The 17,809-nt window shown below is 38.1% G+C and overlaps 1 protein-coding gene across 1 annotated transcript in view; it reads left to right on the top strand.

The window, feature by feature from the left end:
* The window catches only part of ATAD2B (ATPase family, AAA domain containing 2B), a gene marked incomplete at its 5' end in the record, with an annotated part of 60,251 nt that extends 42,975 nt beyond the window's left edge, over positions 1-17,276 (top strand). The window contains 4 exons of the mRNA XM_009084724.1: positions 12,113-12,808; positions 14,417-14,544; positions 15,679-15,807; positions 17,235-17,276. Coding sequence (XP_009082972.1) covers positions 12,113-12,808; positions 14,417-14,544; positions 15,679-15,807; positions 17,235-17,276 — 995 coding nt within the window. The remainder of the gene's footprint in view (positions 1-12,112; positions 12,809-14,416; positions 14,545-15,678; positions 15,808-17,234) is intronic.
* Positions 17,277-17,809: the final 533 nt, after the last annotated feature.

Here is a 17,809-nt window from a genome sequence, read left to right as displayed (position 1 = left end):
GAATCTATTGTTAATATGTTATTAGTAGCATTATCAGTTATTGCTTAATAGGCAAACTGATAGATTGAAGCAAACAGGTTTTCACTGGTCTTTGTGCTCTCCTTCATGGTGCCTTTCCTTGATGAGAAATAGTTTTCTAGGCATGGTGGTAACTGCCCAGAGATGAACATTGTTTATATATGAATGATAGTGTTGATGTCAAATGGTTTAATTAATTAGAGGTGTATGGTTTTATTTCCCGAAGCTGTAATTTCTTCCGTTAAAGGAGTTGGAGTTGATCATGCAGAATTATGGTTTGAATAAATGGTTATATTATAATATTGATGATGTGGATCCAAGCTGTTCTTTATTCATTTGGCAGCTCATACACAAACAGAGAGTGGAGGGAAGGGATTCCCAATTTTTTTTTTTTCAATTTCCTATGAAATTCAAGATGGAGATTCTCACTCTGGCTGATCTACAGAGCACTTTACTGGCCGTGCGTGCTGTCCAAGCTAGACATCTCTTGGGAAGAGGGAGAGCAGCCATTGCTGGTGATTTGTATCCAAAGCAACTCTGGTACCTTACTCTTTTCCCCTTCTGTTGTTGAGGCAGTGGCAGTTGTTTGAAGACTGGAGCCATTGGCTGTAGGAAACTGGCAGTGTCTCTGTGTGTAAACAAGAAAGTTACTGTTAAGGCACTGATCCTGTTAGTATTTTGGTCATTTATCTTGGAAGGCAAGAAAATTTGAGGCTTAGTGGTGTTTGGGATGAAGATCAAATGAAAATCTGCTTTTAAAGGCTGAGTCTGGGAAAGGTAACTAGTCCAGGAGAGATGTGATGCATCTAGTGATCGAGAGAGAACAAGGAACTGATGAGCGATTGGAAATCTGCAGAAGAGGTGCAGGTAGTACATGGGGACACTTAAAAGGTTGATGTGGTTGGTTCAGTAAGGACTAGAAATTAGGAAGAGAAAGGGTTTTAAAAGGGTGCTGGGAGGACAGAGCTAGAGAAGGGTGAGAGCAGAGCTGAGCAGATTGTACGGAGCTCAAATAGCAGCAGATGATATTGTGGATTGTGATTGTATGAATGGAAGAAGTGAGTTTAAAGAAAGGATTTCTGAACAGAGTTGATTTTATAGGGAGAGGGATTTTTTGGTGGTCAGGATCTAAGCTGGGTTTTTTAAGACTATCATGTACTGCACAAGCAGAGTAACAAGGAAATTATTAATGTATTTTAATTACACAGGATAAAAACTGTACTTCTTTTAATCAGTATTTGTGAAAAATCGTCCTTTTTTCTGCTGTTTGAATTTGACTCAATTTTTTTCCTTAGAAATCTGAGGAAAAGAATTACAGATGATAACATTATTTTCATGATAAATTATAATTTTTTATGAGCTTTGGTTGGCAGTATTTTGGAAAATAGATGTAAAAAGGTTAATTCAGATGAGAAACTTGAGGACTCTAAAAGAAATTATTGTTATGTATCTTCTCTGAAAACAGCTTATTGTTAAGTATCTTCTCTGAAAACAGCCTTTCTAAGTTTAAATCTGTGTTCATGGCTAGTATAGTAGAGAAGGAGAGTTGAATTACTATGTGTTGGTTTGTTTTCTGAGGTAGTGTTTTTTATGAAATTTTATTTAATTTTTTGGTTACCTGTTATTTTGTGATTTACTTAATTTTTCTGATGTATTTTAGACACTTTGTTGATTGGATTAGAGCAGACGGGCTGTCAGCAATGTGGCACAAAGTAGTTGCTCTGTTTGAAGGCATGGTGGCACACATTCCTGAGTTACATGTCATCTGCAGCTTTGCATTTCCCTTGTTGAAGCTACAGCTGCTGTGGATTGTGTATCACAGTGTAGATGAGTTTTGAAAGTACTGCAGTACTAGAAGTGGCTGAAAATCTATTGGGAAAGTTTTGTCACAGGTAATTTAAAGTATTTCCATATCGACTGTGTGTTTTTTGAAAGGTGCAAGTGTCCCTTAGAATGGGACATGGGTCAAAAGTCTGATATAAGCAGTTTTATTTTGTAACAGAATCACAAAATTGCTGTGGTGTGATCACCTAGTCTCTCTCACAGCTGGTTGCTCAAGGTTCTGTCCAATTGTGTTTAGAACATCTTGAAGAATAGAGGCTCCACAACATGCTTGGGGAGCCTCTTGTGAGTCTTACACTAATTTATTTTTCTTAATTTTGAATGTCTTGTATTTTGATCTGTGCCATTACCTCTTGTTAATGGGCACTGATAAGGATCTCATTTTGCCTTTGTGTGGTGTGTAGAAAAGTAAGCTACTAGCAATGTGCAGTTTGTGTCTGCTAAATTAAGTGGTTTGGATACATCTTATCACAGAAAGCATTGGCATCTCTAATTATTGGGATACTGTATAGTAAAACCTTATTCGACTGCTCCACTTTGCCAGTAGATGGGGTATGTTGCATACTGTTTTACTGTCTAGCAGTTGCTCCCTTTAGTTTATGCTTCCATAAACTCTATGGGAAAGATTTGGCTTTGCAGTCTTACTTTTTTTTTTTTTGCAGTATTTAATGATAAGATATTATAGTGATAGACTGCAGATTTTATGTTTTCTTTGCAGAGAAGATGTCTTTTATGCCATATGATAAATAGAATGGCTGTGAAAATGGCATTTGGAGCAAATTAAAAAAATTTAAGTCCTTTGTGTTATACAAAGTACTAAGAATGTAAGTTTTGTATAAAAGTCACTTTATGAAATATGAAGTAAGCACACTACTAACTGTTCCCAATAATTTAAGTAATTAGTGGTCTCTATAGAAAGAGCTGCAGGTAGATCAAACAAGAATCTAAACTGTTGCAGAAAATGTAGTTCCTAACTAAGTAATATTTTGTGAGCCTTTTTGTGTTGGGGTTATGTTTTTTATTTGATTGGTTTTTGATTTGGGTTTTTTCACTATATGATGATCTTTGCTATTGTATGAAACTGTGTTTCTGCTTTATCTTGGAAAGGGTTCTGTTTTGTCAGGAATATTTTAAAGGTTTTTTAGAAGGAAGGTCTTTTTTATCATCTTTCTCAGAAACCATTTTATTCTCAGTCTTTGTCTGATTTTCATCTCTTTAGTGTCTCTTTTTTGACCTCTCTGCTACAGTGGGTGTCAGTGATTGCTGTACTTGAGGCATTCCTCTGACTGCATCATTGCCTTATCAAAGACATGCAGACCAGATGCCATATGGTTTTTATTATTTTAATTATTTTCTGCCTTTTGGACTGATTCTGAATTTGGATTCAGATTTTTGGATACTGCCGTGTTAACAGCCATCCAGATGTTAACATTAAATTCCTAGTAGCTGCTGTTTTGTCACAAGTCCTAGATTTGCTGCTGTTTTGTTTTCTCCCTTCTGTTTTCCAGATTTGACTTGGATTAATTCTCATGTGAGATAGAGGCTAGTGCTGTGTAACTTGACAAACACCATTGAAAAAGATTCTTGGGAATTTGAGGGCATCTTCACTCAGAGCAGAGACAACTGTGTCTCACTGTTTTTTTATCATTTTGTTCGGGGTGGCATAGGAGTTGGCATTCTGGATGGGAGTAGTTTGATCTCCTGTATCTGATCCTGGCTTCAACCAGATGCTTTAAAAAAAGTTGCAAAGATTTGAGAAATAAAATCCTTTCTTTTTTTCTTCTTTTTCATGCCTGAGCTTGAAGGAATTGCCAGCTTAGCTGATTGAGAGTTGGTTAACAGTTCTTTTAAAACTCACAGGTTCTGTAATTTTTCTAATTCAAAATGCAGTTTAGTGAATTTGTGGGAGTTCCAATAAATCCTGACTGCTTGTTCTTTTTTGGGATCCCATCAAACTTTTGAACACAGTGATATCTAGTGGCAAAGAAATTTTCTTTCATTACTATTAAATACCTGCCTCTTGAATTAATCAAGTCTTTTTTTCTCTGACAGAGGGCAAAAAGGCTTCTACTATTTACCTGATCAATGACTTTTTTATATTCTCTTGTTACTCATCTCCTTTATAACTCGATATTGCAAAATTTCTCAGCCTGTCTTAAGAAGGTTATCCTGAAGCATTATTACCACCTTTCTTATAAACATCTTAAGAAGGTTTTTTAAATTAGTTCTTCTAAAATGAGGGGTTTTTTCCTTAAATTTTGTGCACAACTGTGTAATGAAAAAGACTTTTCAGACCTATTAGATCTTGCTCCTTCCTCCCTTTTGAAAACTGTGGGAATGTTTGCTTTAAAGTGCTTAAAGATTTCATGTAAAGTTTGTGTGTGGAAGTTACGGATTTTCTTGTGATCATTACTCATTTCTTCAGATTTCTTTTTATTGTTGTGTTTTTGTAAAAACTTTTGCTTCTTTGACAGAGAAACCACCCAGTAGCCATGATACTTTCTGGTGTTTCTTCATGGCTCTCTTGCAGCAGGAAGGTGTCATTCAGTATGCCTTAAGAGCCAACTGAAGGTACCAGCAGTGTGTGTAGGTGGAGTAGTTGTGATTGTACAGAGCTAATCAGTAGAGGGAAAATGAGCAGATCTGTAGAGGTGGACAGTCTAAAAATTATCTTCATGGATGACATTAATCTGATTGTCTCTCTTCTTTTGACTTCATTTTCCCCTTTCATTTTCCCATGTGACTGTCTTGTCATGTATTTTACTAATATAATTACTCTGGTTTCATGTAAATTGTGTTTCTGGGTCATTTTTTTTCCCCAAGAAAATCATAGCTGTGCTCTCTGTCCATCTCTGCTCCCCTAATAACTTCAGAATCATTTAGCAGAGTTCAGACAGATTTGACAGGAGTTGAGGGTTAAAAGATCAGGTTTTGTGACAGTTTGTAGTGGGATAAATCCACGTGTCTGCTGAAGGAAAAGGCAATAGATTGAAAATGGTAGTTACCTGTTCAGCCTGGCTTTCTTAGCTGATCAGCTAAAACCTGGTATTGGCCAGGCATGGCATGCACACGTCGGATATAGTGTCTTGTTCAGTTGGAGTGAGGAGGAACAGGACATATTGGGATAGTTTTGTGGGAAATACTGGGAAGAGCTTGAGTTGAGAGCATTATAGGGTATGGTAGGGGAAAGCAGTTGACTGGGGGAGAAGTTCCTGGGGATGCTGTGGCCAAGACTGGTTTTGGATGTGTTTCAACTCCTTATGAAATTGGCTCCTCATTGTTGAGTAGAAGTGCTCAGGTACTTCAAGTATTTGTTTGCAAAATATGAGCTATTATGCTGATAAACATCATAAATAAGTGGAGTTGTTGCATGCAGTTTTTTTAATATATCTGTCAGCTCTGTGCCTTGAGTTCTTTCCATCCAGGTGAAGAAAATGACATCTTTTAGGGCTTGGTTCCATGGTCACTTCAAGCTGATCAAACTGCAGGTCACTATTAAAGGTGCTGTCTTGCCTTGTTACTGGTGGCATATTCTCACCATGTCCCCTGTGCCAGCACCGTCAGTCGTCAGTTGGAAAGGTTAACCAGAGATGTTGAAAACTAACCCAGGAAAAAACCAACCCTGACGTTTCAGATGGATTTAGTTCCCTTATCTGTTTTACTGCAGGAACAGTAGCGCCGGCACAAATGAGGTAGTAGAAATGCTATAGCTGGCTTTGGAGGGAGAAATGGCTTTGTCTCTTAGGGGAAGCTGGCACCTCATGTTGCTTTTTAAGCCATTGTGGAAACTGTGCTGTGTTCTTTCTTGCTGCTTATCTCTGACTGCAGTTTGGGACTTAGTGACTAAAAACTCCAGAGACTTTCAAGTGGACTATTCAGTGCTCCTTGGTAAGGAATGTGGAGCTACTGGAAGCAGCTAAATTACTGTAGCAGATACATAGGTATCCTGGATGCTGCATAAGAGAGTGTAAGTTGCTGGTAGTAAGTGCTTTCTCAAGGCTTTGAGTTACTTTACACGCAAGACATCAGAAAGGAGTTGAGGGTTTTGATCATGGAAGAAAAACTTAAAACACATGAATTGCTTTAAGTGGTTCTTGGTACTGCAGACAAAGAAATCTAGATCCATGGTGGTCTTGCTTGCCATGAAAATCTTCTTTGGATTTTAATCCCCAGGAATTCTTCATGAAATAAAGTGACAACAGAGAATTTACTGTTTGATGGATGTCAGTTTTATCATTTAATGACAGAGGATTCACATTCTCTGATAGATTTTAAGCAGTGTGGAGGCATATAAGGGTCTTTTCTGCAGCATCAAGTGAACTTGTTAGCCTCCATGAATACTGTGCTGCACTCACTATGCTGTAGTAGTCAAACTACAGAAATTCCAAGAGAAACATCTTTGCTTTGACTTACATCTCATTAGAGTTCATCCACATTAAGGGAAGCAGACCTGCTTGTTAATAATTGACAGTCTTTGAATCTCCTAATTGTATCTGCTTTCTTTTCCAACTGTTAACTTTATTTCTATTTAGTCTTCAGTCCTGTCACTGCGCTGTTAGATTTGGGGGACAGCAGCAGTGTATACCTCAACTTGAAGCTTCAACTTGAAGCTTCTGTACCATTCATCCATGTTTTGAGATCTGTTTTCCTGAGACTGTACTACACAGAAAAGTCAGTTACCTTTAGGTATTGCAGAAATATTTCAGGAATGTGGAAAGGAGTTGGATTTCTTGGCTCATATTCTTTAGTTATTTTCATTTTTTTACTGTCACTGTTCTCTAACTGCCAAGAACTGTGCTCTGCTTTGGCAGGGCTGCCATGCACCCCTAGATAAGAGTGCTTATTTCTCCAGAAGACGTTGTCATTACTTGATGTATCTGACTGGAGAATCTTGGGGTTTGAAATGGACTTGGGAGTGCTGGTGGACAGCAGCTCAATATGAGCCAACAGTGTGCACAGGTGGCCAAGGCCAATGGCATCTTGGCCTGTATCAAGAATAGTGTGGCCAGCAGGACTAGGGAAGTGATCATCCTCCTGTACTCAGCATCGGTGAGGCCACACCTCAAGTACTGTGTTCAATTTTGAGCCCCTCACTTTAAAAAGTATGTTGAAGTGCTCGAGCATGTCCAGCAAAGGGCAGCAAGGCCCATAGAACTTCTAGAACACATGTCCTGTGAGGAGCAGCTGAGATACTTGGGTTTGTTTAGCCTTGAGAAGAGGTGGCTCAGGGGTGTCCTCATCACTCTCTACATCTGAAAGGAGGTTGTAAAAAGGTGGAGAATGGTCTCTTCTGCCATGCCTGGAGTGAGAGTACTACAGGGAATGGCCATAAACTGAGACAGAGGAGATTCAGCTTAAATATTAAGAGTGGCAGGTTAATGGGTTGGACTTGATGGTCTTAGAGGTCTCATCCAACCTTGATGATTCTATGATCTCCAAGCCATACTTGCCAGTGGGCAAGAATTCAGAATTTCTGAAAGTCTGCTACAGGTTTCATTTTACTTAACTTCACGCAGAGGACTAGTCCTTCTGAAGTAAGGACAGTACAGGGTTTCTTTTTTTGTCATGGTGGGGCACAACTGGGGAAAATGTTGTCTGCCTTGTTTACAGGTCTTCCAGCCAATGCGGGAAGTGTTTTAACGTAGGAATGGAAGGATTTAGAACCTCACTTAGTGCTTAACGAAATGTAGAGTAAATAAGTATTCAGCTATTAATTGCAGTGTATTACACAGCACTTTTAAAAATTGTTGTCTGCAGAGATTGTGCAGCTTAGGGAAAAAAAGAGTAGGAAAAGTTTGGTTTTGATACCAACCTCATGTAAACCCCAGTGAAATGTTATGTGTGACTTGTGGTCAGGGAGGTATTCATTGTCATTAAAAATTCTGAGTAGTGATTTACAAAAAAGCAAAGCAGAAAGAACTTAAAACTGAAATGAGGATCCCCTTGGCAAATCTATAGAGGTTACGTGAAGATTATAGAGAGAAGAGTTGAGCAATTCAGAAGGCAAGTGAATGTATTCATGTGTGAATAATTGGTATTAAAATAGTTCGAGAAACTCAGTTCTATGAAGCAGGATTCCTCTGACAATAGTATTTCTACTGCCTCTGGCACAAATACTGCCAGAAGACTGGGTATCAATGGGGAGATGTCAGATGAGTAGTTTTAAAAGGAGTAATTGAAAAGGTGTTAAAGCGTTAACTTTGTTAAAAAAAAATGAACAGAGTATATACAACTGCAAGTTAACTTGAGGTTTTTCTTCTGTAAGTAGCTGTCCAGTTCTGTTACCTACAGGAAACTGATAGTATGTCATGAATCATACTGATGGAAATAAAGAGTGTGGCATTCTGCTGTTGATAGCCTACAGTCTTATTTAATATAAACTTCAAGGTAGTGAGGATGGGACCCCAGGTTAACCTTATTTTTGAGCAGCAATCCGTTAACCCATTTTAACTCATTGATTCCTGCCCATTAGCCCTTTAGTTTTGCATCAGTTTTGCCTTGTGGTCGCTCTTTCTTCCTTTTTGAGTCATACTGAATTGTCCTGCAGGATTCAGAGGTAAATTTTGCCTCATATGACATCATCTCAGGTCTGATATTCTTGGAGTAGTGCCTTTTTCTTTCCAGTAAATACAAAGGGAACCAATCTAGGTCATAAAATCTGGTGTTGATGTCTACAATTGATCACATGGTTTTCTGGTCCATTAAACACTTCTCCTACTTGTACCATTTCCTTAACTTATATGGGAGAATTGGGCAGGATGGAAAGACAGACTGGTAATGGGTTTTGTTTTTAAATATTATATTTCTTGCCCAACTTTTCACTCTTTCAGAGGCTTGGCTGTCTGTCTAAAAAAAAATCTGTGTAACAATGTTTTTGTTGCTAAGAATCTGGAACCAAAATTTCCTCTCTCATCCCAAAAGACATTCCTTTCCACAGAGCAGCGCAGCCTAGTGAGAACAAGAAGGCATAATTTTGAAGGGGCAGTTTAAATGATGAGGACTAGAAGTCTACTTTTGATGTAATCAGGAAAGTCAATAATGTTGAAAGGGCTCAAAGATATATTAGGTAGGGTACTAAGAATCTCACTGAGGTCATGAAAACGGCAGTGGCAGCTTTGTGCTCAATAAACTCGAATGAGAGACTTAGGTGACTTTATGAAAGCCTGAGGAGAAGAGGCTTCAGTGGTTGGGATGGAGATGGTTGAAAGCAGGAAGACTTTATTTGAAGGAGAGTGGAAAGATGTTGATTCTTAGAAGTATAGGGACAAAACGAATCAGGATTTTAGAAGTGTTGGTCACCTGTTGGTTACAGGTCTGGGTGACTCAGGCCTTGATGATAGTGCCTTGAAACAAGAACTGGTCAGTGTATGAGGACAAACTTGAGCATTAACTATTATTTAAGTGTGGTTGAAACCCCAAAGTAAGTTACTGTCTTTGTCAGTTCAAATGCTATTAAATGAAAGAAGGGCATGTCCTGCAGTATCTGGCAATGAAATGCTGTTGTTCTTTCCTAAATCTCAGGAGTTGGTTGGCCATAGCAGTTTTTTTCAAATACTGTGACATAATACTGGGTTTATATTACAAGTGCTTCAACCAGAACTCTGTTTTGTGTGCATGCTTTGAAGTAGCCGTAAAATTTCCTGCATTTACTGTTTTTTATGCAGTGTAAAACTCAGAATTCCTATGAGAACATCTGCAGCACTTTGTGGTTGCTTTGTCCTAATTAAAAACAGCAATAAAAAACAACTTGCACAACGTATGTTCGAAAAGTACTGCGTGAGACAGTGAGTGAGCTGGACTTGCTGGCTGTCATTTGGGAAGACTTGAAATTTAATGAGATGTGTAGTAGAAGGATTAATTCCATTTTGTGTTAATGTGATTTCTCTCACACTTAAGAATTTTAGGATTGTATTTGTGTGTTTGGGCAAATTATGAGTTCTCATCTCAGGTGGATTTCACAGGGTGGACAAAATGGATGCGCCAGTGAAATATTGAAGTACAATTCACTGATATATCTGATCTATCTGATCTATCTGACTCTTACAGCCAAGTCAGCCTAGAAAGCACAAATCAGTATATCTTAAAAAAATATCAACTAACTCATTAATTTTTACACTTCAGGATGTACTAGATTTCCTTTAAAAGACTTTTACTCCTCTTCTGTATTTTATTTACCCATCTTTGGCATTGAACTGAGGCTACACCCACTGCCTAACAGAGGATTTCTTTTGTCTATAAGTTTACATCTCCCTGTTTAGTTTCAGATCTGCTGCTTCAGTTATTAATGAAAATCTCTTGCACAATCTAGGGGAAAAATACATGAGCTCCTGGAAAGTTATGTGAGTAGGTTGTAGTTTGTCATCAATGAAACAGTGGCAGTGACTGTAGAAGCCACTGCCAAATCTTCAAAATAACTGGAGGAAAGGGGATTTTTTCCCCTCACATCTTACAGTTCTCTATAAGGATTATTTGTAAGAATAAATACCCATTCCAAGTGAGACTGTTTTTATTGCAGTGTGATTGTATCCTTAGATATCTTTAAAGCTTAAAGGTTAAGATTTATTCATAATGTAGTGGTTAAGCTACCTGCTTGCATACACCACTCATGGGGAGGACGTTCTGGAGTACTACTGTGCTTCCCTGAGCTTCTGTGAATTAATTCTCTACACTTGTACTTGCATAGTGCTTGTGTCTTCAAACTAAGATCTTTGTAACTCAGTGTGAGGTTGGCAGACACAGATCTAGGACTTAATACTCCATAAATCAAAGCAATGTATAAATGTAAAGAACATTATGGAAGTGTTCAACGTAAGAGTTCATTTTTAAATGGAAGAAAATTTGTCAGTCTCCAGTAACTATTGGCTGTGCTTTTCATTTATAATCACTTGGCCACAAACTCAGCAGTTTTTCAGAACTGTGTGCGGTCTTCATTGTTGCTTGAATTTGGACATAGAAGCGTTGGTTTTTCACAGTGTCTTTCTTAGTCTTCTGAGTTGTGTCTTGTTAGTGCTCTTGAAAATGATGTTGACAATAGTATTAGGTTTGAATGGTCTTCCTTCTGGGTTGCTAGTCGTACTGCAAATGTGCCCCAAAACCTTTTTTAAATTGATGCCTTAGTTGTATCTCACTGCAGATAGGTTAGGAAAATAAAATGCCCTTTCAGAAATATAGTTTATTATGTAATTTTTCAAAGGCACAGAACATACAATTAAGAAATAAGAAAAATTAATAAGTAAGGACACAGAAGTAATGAGAAAAGGATCACATGCCCATGTTGCTTCAAGTTGAGTTGCAGGATACAGAGGGAAGGCACGGGTGGTGAGGCTAGCTCAAAGGCTGCTGTTTCCTCTTCTGATTTCAGACTTGTTGTGTGAATGCAGATGTTTGTGAAGTCTGTCTGTAGACAGGGTTGCTAATTGCTCATGTCTAAACCAAAGATCCTCATGACACTTTGTCAGTGCAGTGAACTTGAGTGTAGAGGTGGCAACTTGAGTAGAGGTGGAAATGAATGTAAGATTGAGGAGATTTAAGTGATTTAAGCAGTAAAGATGCCTTTGAATTGGCAGTGAACATCAGTGGAAATGGGAGGTGGTGAGTGGATATGAGGCAAAAAGCCATTTCACTGTTACGACAATTACACATTGGTTCAGGATGCCCATGAAGGTCCTTGAGTCTGCCTTGAGGCTTTGAGTACTTGGCTGGGTAAAGCCCTGGGCAGCCTGGTCTGCCCTCACAGCTGACACTGGTTGGAGTAGTAGCTTGGACTAGGGGTTTCCTTGTGTCCCTTCCAACCTGAATTATTCTATGAATCCATGGATTGTGCTTCTATTTGTTTTGTTGTACAATGATTTAAAATCATTGAAGCTCTAAAAAGCGAAAATGAGAATAACTGTTTTTAGAGTCTGCATTACCCAAATAAGAATGAGTCCTATATCATTGTTTAGCCATTTTCGTTCAGCGTTTTACCTACAAATGTATATATGAAAAATACATTAAGTAAGAATTCTTTGTTTCTGTAGTTTAGGAACTGTGTACGTGACTGAGTGTCCATTCCTTATATTTCTGAAAGTCCTTGATATCTAATTTGCTCATGCTGAAATCAACAGACAGCTTGCTTTTTCCTAGAAGTGTGAACATATTTGATTGCTTCACACACAGCAGCATATTCTAATATCCTGGTCTCTTTACTGAGGGGTACCTGTGCGGCTTGAAGGATTTTTTTTTTTGTTGCTTTTTTTCCAATATAATTCAGTTCGAATGAGGAGGAAATCTAGACGGCGCTCACAGTGGGGCAAAGGCATTATTAAGAAGAGGAAAGTCAATAATTTAAAGAAAGATGAAGATGATGCAAAGTTTGCTGATGATGAAAATCACGGCGAGGACAGTAAATTGCTGGAAAATGGAGAGCTAGACATCAGTGCTGACTGCATTGAGGAGAATGGAGAGGAAGCAGGAGACCTCTCTATGACAAATGATGAGTCCTCTTGCGATATTATGGATATAGATGCAGAGCAGAGGCTTAACAATGGGACATCAGGAAAGGAAAATAATTTTGCATCCACAGAAGAAGAGAGCTCAAATGAATCCCTGTTAATAACCGACAGCATTACCCTTGGTGCTGGAAAGGAATTAAGGAAGGACTCTACATCGAAAGGGGACTGTGTGAACGGGGAGACATCTGTACACAGCTCAGGAGTCATACCTGTTCCTGCCTGTCATAACGGCAAAATGGAATCACTTGATGCTGTTTCACCCTGTGACAACAGTGATGGATCTAGTAACAAGCAAAAATCTTTATCTGAAGATCAGCCAAAGGAGAAAATGGGAGCTTCCAGTGAAAGTCAAGGAACTGATCTAGTGAAAGCTGAGTTACCACATTGCAGCAATAATGAGAAAACACTACAGAGCACAGACATTGAAACTAAAGATGCTGAAGCAGATAAAGAAGGTATAGCTTGTTTTCATTTTTTCTGTCTTTCTTAGTGCCCAAGTTAATGTGTGTATTTTACTTTTTAATATATTGCAGTTACTATTTTATAGTTGCACTTTATGAACTGCTGAGCATTTATTTGAAACTCTTAGTGTGCTTGCAGCATTTAATTCTACATAGATAAATTACAAGCTCACCTTTGACTTGCTGTAATTTTATCTTAGGCAAGTAAGTGTATCTGAATACTAACAGTATTCTGTTTATTTTTGTAGGCTTTGTGAGAAATACTGTAAATATTGAGATAACATTAAAACAATAATTAACTATTTTAAAATATTATAAATGGTGATAAATACGTGATGCATGTTTTGACCTATATGTTCTATCTGATTTATATTTTGACTTACATGGTATGTTTTGGCTTGTTTTGTTAGAGATAAAAGGATCACTGACATTCGATAAAAAACCATAGAAACACAGAATGTATTCCTTTAAAAACAGTTGCTCATAGCAAAAGTTAAAGCAGTTTAACTTCTAGCAAAAGCCAGATAAACTATTGTTTATCTGTTGGAGAATATATCTGGCTTTGGAGTCACAGTCAACACTGTAACAGTGCAGCAAAAAGATAAGAGAAGGAGAAGGGAAATCCTGGTGGTGCATAAAAGAAGGGACCATGTCCTTTGATGACAAGAGACATAGTTTCCTCAGGGAACAGAAATAAAAGGCTTATGCATGATTGCCTTTTAATGAGCTTTTCAGAGTTATCTGAAAGAATGAAATTCTTACTTCAAAAGTTAGTGCTGAGATGTACAAAGTAAGTGAGCTTTAATGAGAGATCTGAGTTACGAGACTCACTATATATATGATGGCTGTGTTTGTACATATGTATTTTCTCTAAGGGTAAGGAGAATACTAAAGGAAAGGTCCTAAAAATATCACAAGAAAAATATGATGTGTTACGAGCCTTTAAATTTCTAAATTTGATAGTTGAATTTTATTTCCTTTAGGATGGGTATAATAGGTAGGGATCCTCAGAAGAAAAGGCATTCCAAATAGTTGAGGAGGAGAAGAATAGTGAATGAGTGTAGGAAGAGAATCAGGAGATGTAAAAATGTTTTGCTCTCTGTGACAGGACCGGGCAACAGCTTGAACACAGAGGTAGAAGAAAACAGGAATATGTCACAAAAGCATGGAGTTTTGAAGTAGAGCAGATGTTAGAATTACTGTTGTGATGAAGACACGGGATGCTTTGGAGAGAAAAATGAAGATTGTTCACTTGAGCAGAAAGGTTTTCAGCATTAGCTTCTCTTTGAAGCTGTTTGATTTGATGTTGTTAAATAGAAATGATACAATGAGAACTCTTTTAGAGACATTCAGTTTTCTCTTAGGACTTCAGAGTTCAGTTTTAAAGATTACCAGTTTCATGTGTGTTTTCTGATCTGAGGTTTTGTGCACCTGTAAACATTCAGAGTTCTGCAAAGCTGATGAGTAATGTGCACTGCTACAATCTTGCTTACTTGAATCAAAAAAACCCAATAAACCAAGGAAGCAAAATCAAACTAAACTGAAGAAATAAGCTGTTCATTTTGTAAGACTGAGAGCTGATAATTGTTTTTCAAATAACAGGTATATTGAAAAGCAAGAAAACACGGAAGGTTGCTGTGGAACAGTCAAAGCCCACAAGTTTGGAGCAGGTTCCAGAGGAACCATCGGATCCCTTACCCTCAGTAGTTGTTGACCATGACAGACTAAAGGTAACAGAACTGAAAAAAAAAATCTGATCTGTTAACAAACTCTGTGAAAAATGCTTCCTTTCTCTGTTCTGAACCAACATTTCCTTTATTTTTGACTGCAGACAAATGTTATGGCAGCAATGACTTTTGAACATAAGTTGATCAGTGTTTCTTGTACGAAAAGTTAATAAAATACTGAAACCTTACTGTCCCATCATTTCTACCTTTGCAAATCCTGTAAGGGCACAGCAGTCTGCTGTTTTAATTGCAGGTTTTGCAGGTATTCGTGTGTTAATTGGACATGCCAGGTACCCAGGAACTGCTGGGTGCATAGTAACCAGGAGTTAACATGCCTAGTAATTAGGACTTGGCATCTTTTCCCTTCTTATGTGTGTGTACTTGGTGGAGAGAACTGTTAGTGGGTTGGAAAGCAAATTGGAATTCATGCTTATGTTTTGACATTATAGGTTGCTGGTTAATTTTCTTATAGTTTTGTCTCAAGGAAAGTTAGAGTAAAACTTGCTGTCTTCTTTTGCAGAAACTAGCTTGACCTACTAGGAAATTTAGATCCCATTTTTTGTGGAGTTTAGATGATAATGTCTTTAGAACCATAGATTTATTCTTAGAGGGGGAAAAAATTCTTAATTTTTACTCTCTTCTGCTGTGTGAAATTCTTTCAGCCCTCCTTGCCCTCATTATGTTTCTGTACTGTTTGTCAACATTTGGGGAACTCCAAATGTGTTTTCATGTGATGGTACTTCAGATTTCTTGCCAGTGGAAGTTCTTAAAAATGTTTGCTTTAGCTATTAAGGCAGATTTTGGGGTTCACTTTGCCTTGTTGAGCAAGGTGAAATAGGATGAAGTAGCACTCAAATGGAACAAATGTTATCGCAACTATGCTGAGTAAAAAAATATTAAGACAAGAAAAAAATAAAGTATGGGTATAAGCAGAGAAGTGAAGGGAGACATTGAGTCCTTTTTGGATCTATATGGAAGCAATGACCTTACTGATGCCCAGGTGTGGTTCATTTCACTTGTATGAATCCCTTCAAAGTAGGGCTTTAGAAAGAGATTGCATTTCTGATTTGTCCTTAAAAGTTTTGTAAAAACTGATTATAAAAACCCTCTTAACTTCACCCTTTGTTGTTCCAACAGAAACTGCTTGATTTGGTGGTTAAGAAAAGTGACAACCTGACTGTTGACCAACTTGAGAGATTGTATTCACTCCTCAGTCAGTGCATCTACAGACATCGTAGGGACTATGACAAATCACAACTTATAGAGGTGACGTTGTACAGTTTCTTTTCTTCTTTATGTGAATTTTGAGATGTATTTCTGTTATTCTATCAGTTTACTGCACTAACAGCCAAGACCTTTAAATAGATTTTGAGGAAGCATGTGAACAGAAAGAAGTTTAGCATAGTAATGACTTAGAAACCAGAGATTGCTTCTAAAAAAGATTAAGAATGTAACCTAAAAGAATGGAGGAGAAAGAGGAGAGGATACAGCAGCATGGAGAACTAACCATGTGCAAGCAGAGTGAAAGTGGAGTAGAAGCAGTTTCCGCATTCATGGTATGACTAACAGTGGACATAAAGTGGTGACTCCACAGTCCCACTGACCCGACACTGCTGCAGGTGCTCCTACTTGAATTGCCGTAACTAGGCCAAAAAAATTATCCACCCCTGCTCCATGCAGTTGGCTGATGCTGCTGACGTTTGTACAAGACCTTAAAAGTGTGAAAACTTTTTCTAGATCAGGGAGTATACCCTTGGGACAGTACAGTACAGCATGATGTGAGCCAGGTGTCTACTTTGCTGTCATCCTTTGCTGCTGAAGTATTTGCTCTAAGGCCTCCTGTACATCAACAGCAAGTTGGTCATTTCACCATTGGCACAGGCTGATCATAACTGTGGACATGCATTCCCTCCAGCATCATTGTTCTAGCTGTAGAGCCAACTGATAACTGGCCCTGCTGTGAAAAGGGCAACAATTGCTGGTTTCCAGTTGGATTGCTGAACACTAAATATCTTCCTCCATGAATTATTTACAACAAACCCTGGAAAGGCCTTAGCATGGGATTTTGTAGAGTTTCTGCAAAGTGCTTTTCAAACCATTTTAATGCTGTTCCTCTGCTACCTTCACTGAAAAATATGTTGAAAATCTGTGCCGAATGTTAGATAGATTAAAAAGACATTTATCCAGCAGGAGTACGTAGAGACCGGTCTTTACTTTGGTTATCCAGACTGTGCAGAGATGTGTTTACATCTGGGTCACCAATAGCATAAGTGTGCAGGAAGACTTGAATTCATGCAGTGTGCCACTGTAGTGCTTTCCTAATACATATTGAGTACATTAATTATATAAGTGACCCTAATAAGCTTTGATTTTTCTCATGGGCTGTTGTTGTAGAGTGCTTTTCTGCATTAATACGTATTTAATTAGTACTTTCACTACGATATTTTGCTAGCAGATAGCAGCTAATACACAGAAATGTCTGTTTTACTATTAGTTTCTACCAGGAAATGTTCCTGCCTGTGACAGGGGTGTTGAGACTAGATAATCTTTAAGGTCCATTCCAGCTCCTTAACATTCTGTGATTGTATGATATATTTGTTCTGATTAAAAAAAATAACGCAGTAAATAGTACTGCAAAATGCAACTTGATTTCTGTGTATTAATTTATAATTAATGGTCTGTGTCTCTTGCAGGAGATGGAACGAACAGTTCATGTGTTCGAAACATTCCTGTGAACTCGTCAAGATGGGTGGGTTAATCCTCTCAAACTGCTCATGGGAGAGCAGTCCTCTGAGCCATTCAGTTTCCATTTGCACCAAGTATGTGCGGAGCCTTGGTCTTAAGAGCTCTCCCTTTTTGTTTCTGTTGAATTTGGTGCTATTGTCTCAGGTACCTGAAACCAACCAGCCTACAAGAACCAAACGGAACTTCACATAGTTGTATCTGATATTAATATAGAATACAATGCCACAGCTTGGAGATTTTTGGTGCTACAGAAACTGTTCTCATTTCCGCTCTTGTTCACTCTACATGCTTTATCTTTGGGGAAGCTTCAGGCAAAGTGGAGACCAACACATACAAGAGGACTGGAAAGAGCAGATCTAAGTTGAATATTTTTAAACAGGCAACCTTTTTTTAATTTTTTTTTCCAATTTTTCTCTTCTCTGGGGTAATGGACAAAAAAAGTCTGTTCTAAAGAAGGCAGTGGTGCATTGTGGTAGGAATCTTGAGTAACTGGATGTACAGTAATTTGAAGATGAGGCTCTCT

This window comes from Acanthisitta chloris, unplaced genomic scaffold (assembly GCF_000695815.1).
Source record: "Acanthisitta chloris isolate BGI_N310 unplaced genomic scaffold, ASM69581v1 scaffold3231, whole genome shotgun sequence".
NCBI classification, from domain to species: domain Eukaryota; kingdom Metazoa; phylum Chordata; class Aves; order Passeriformes; family Acanthisittidae; genus Acanthisitta; species Acanthisitta chloris.
This window is presented reverse-complemented; position numbering and strand designations above follow the sequence as displayed.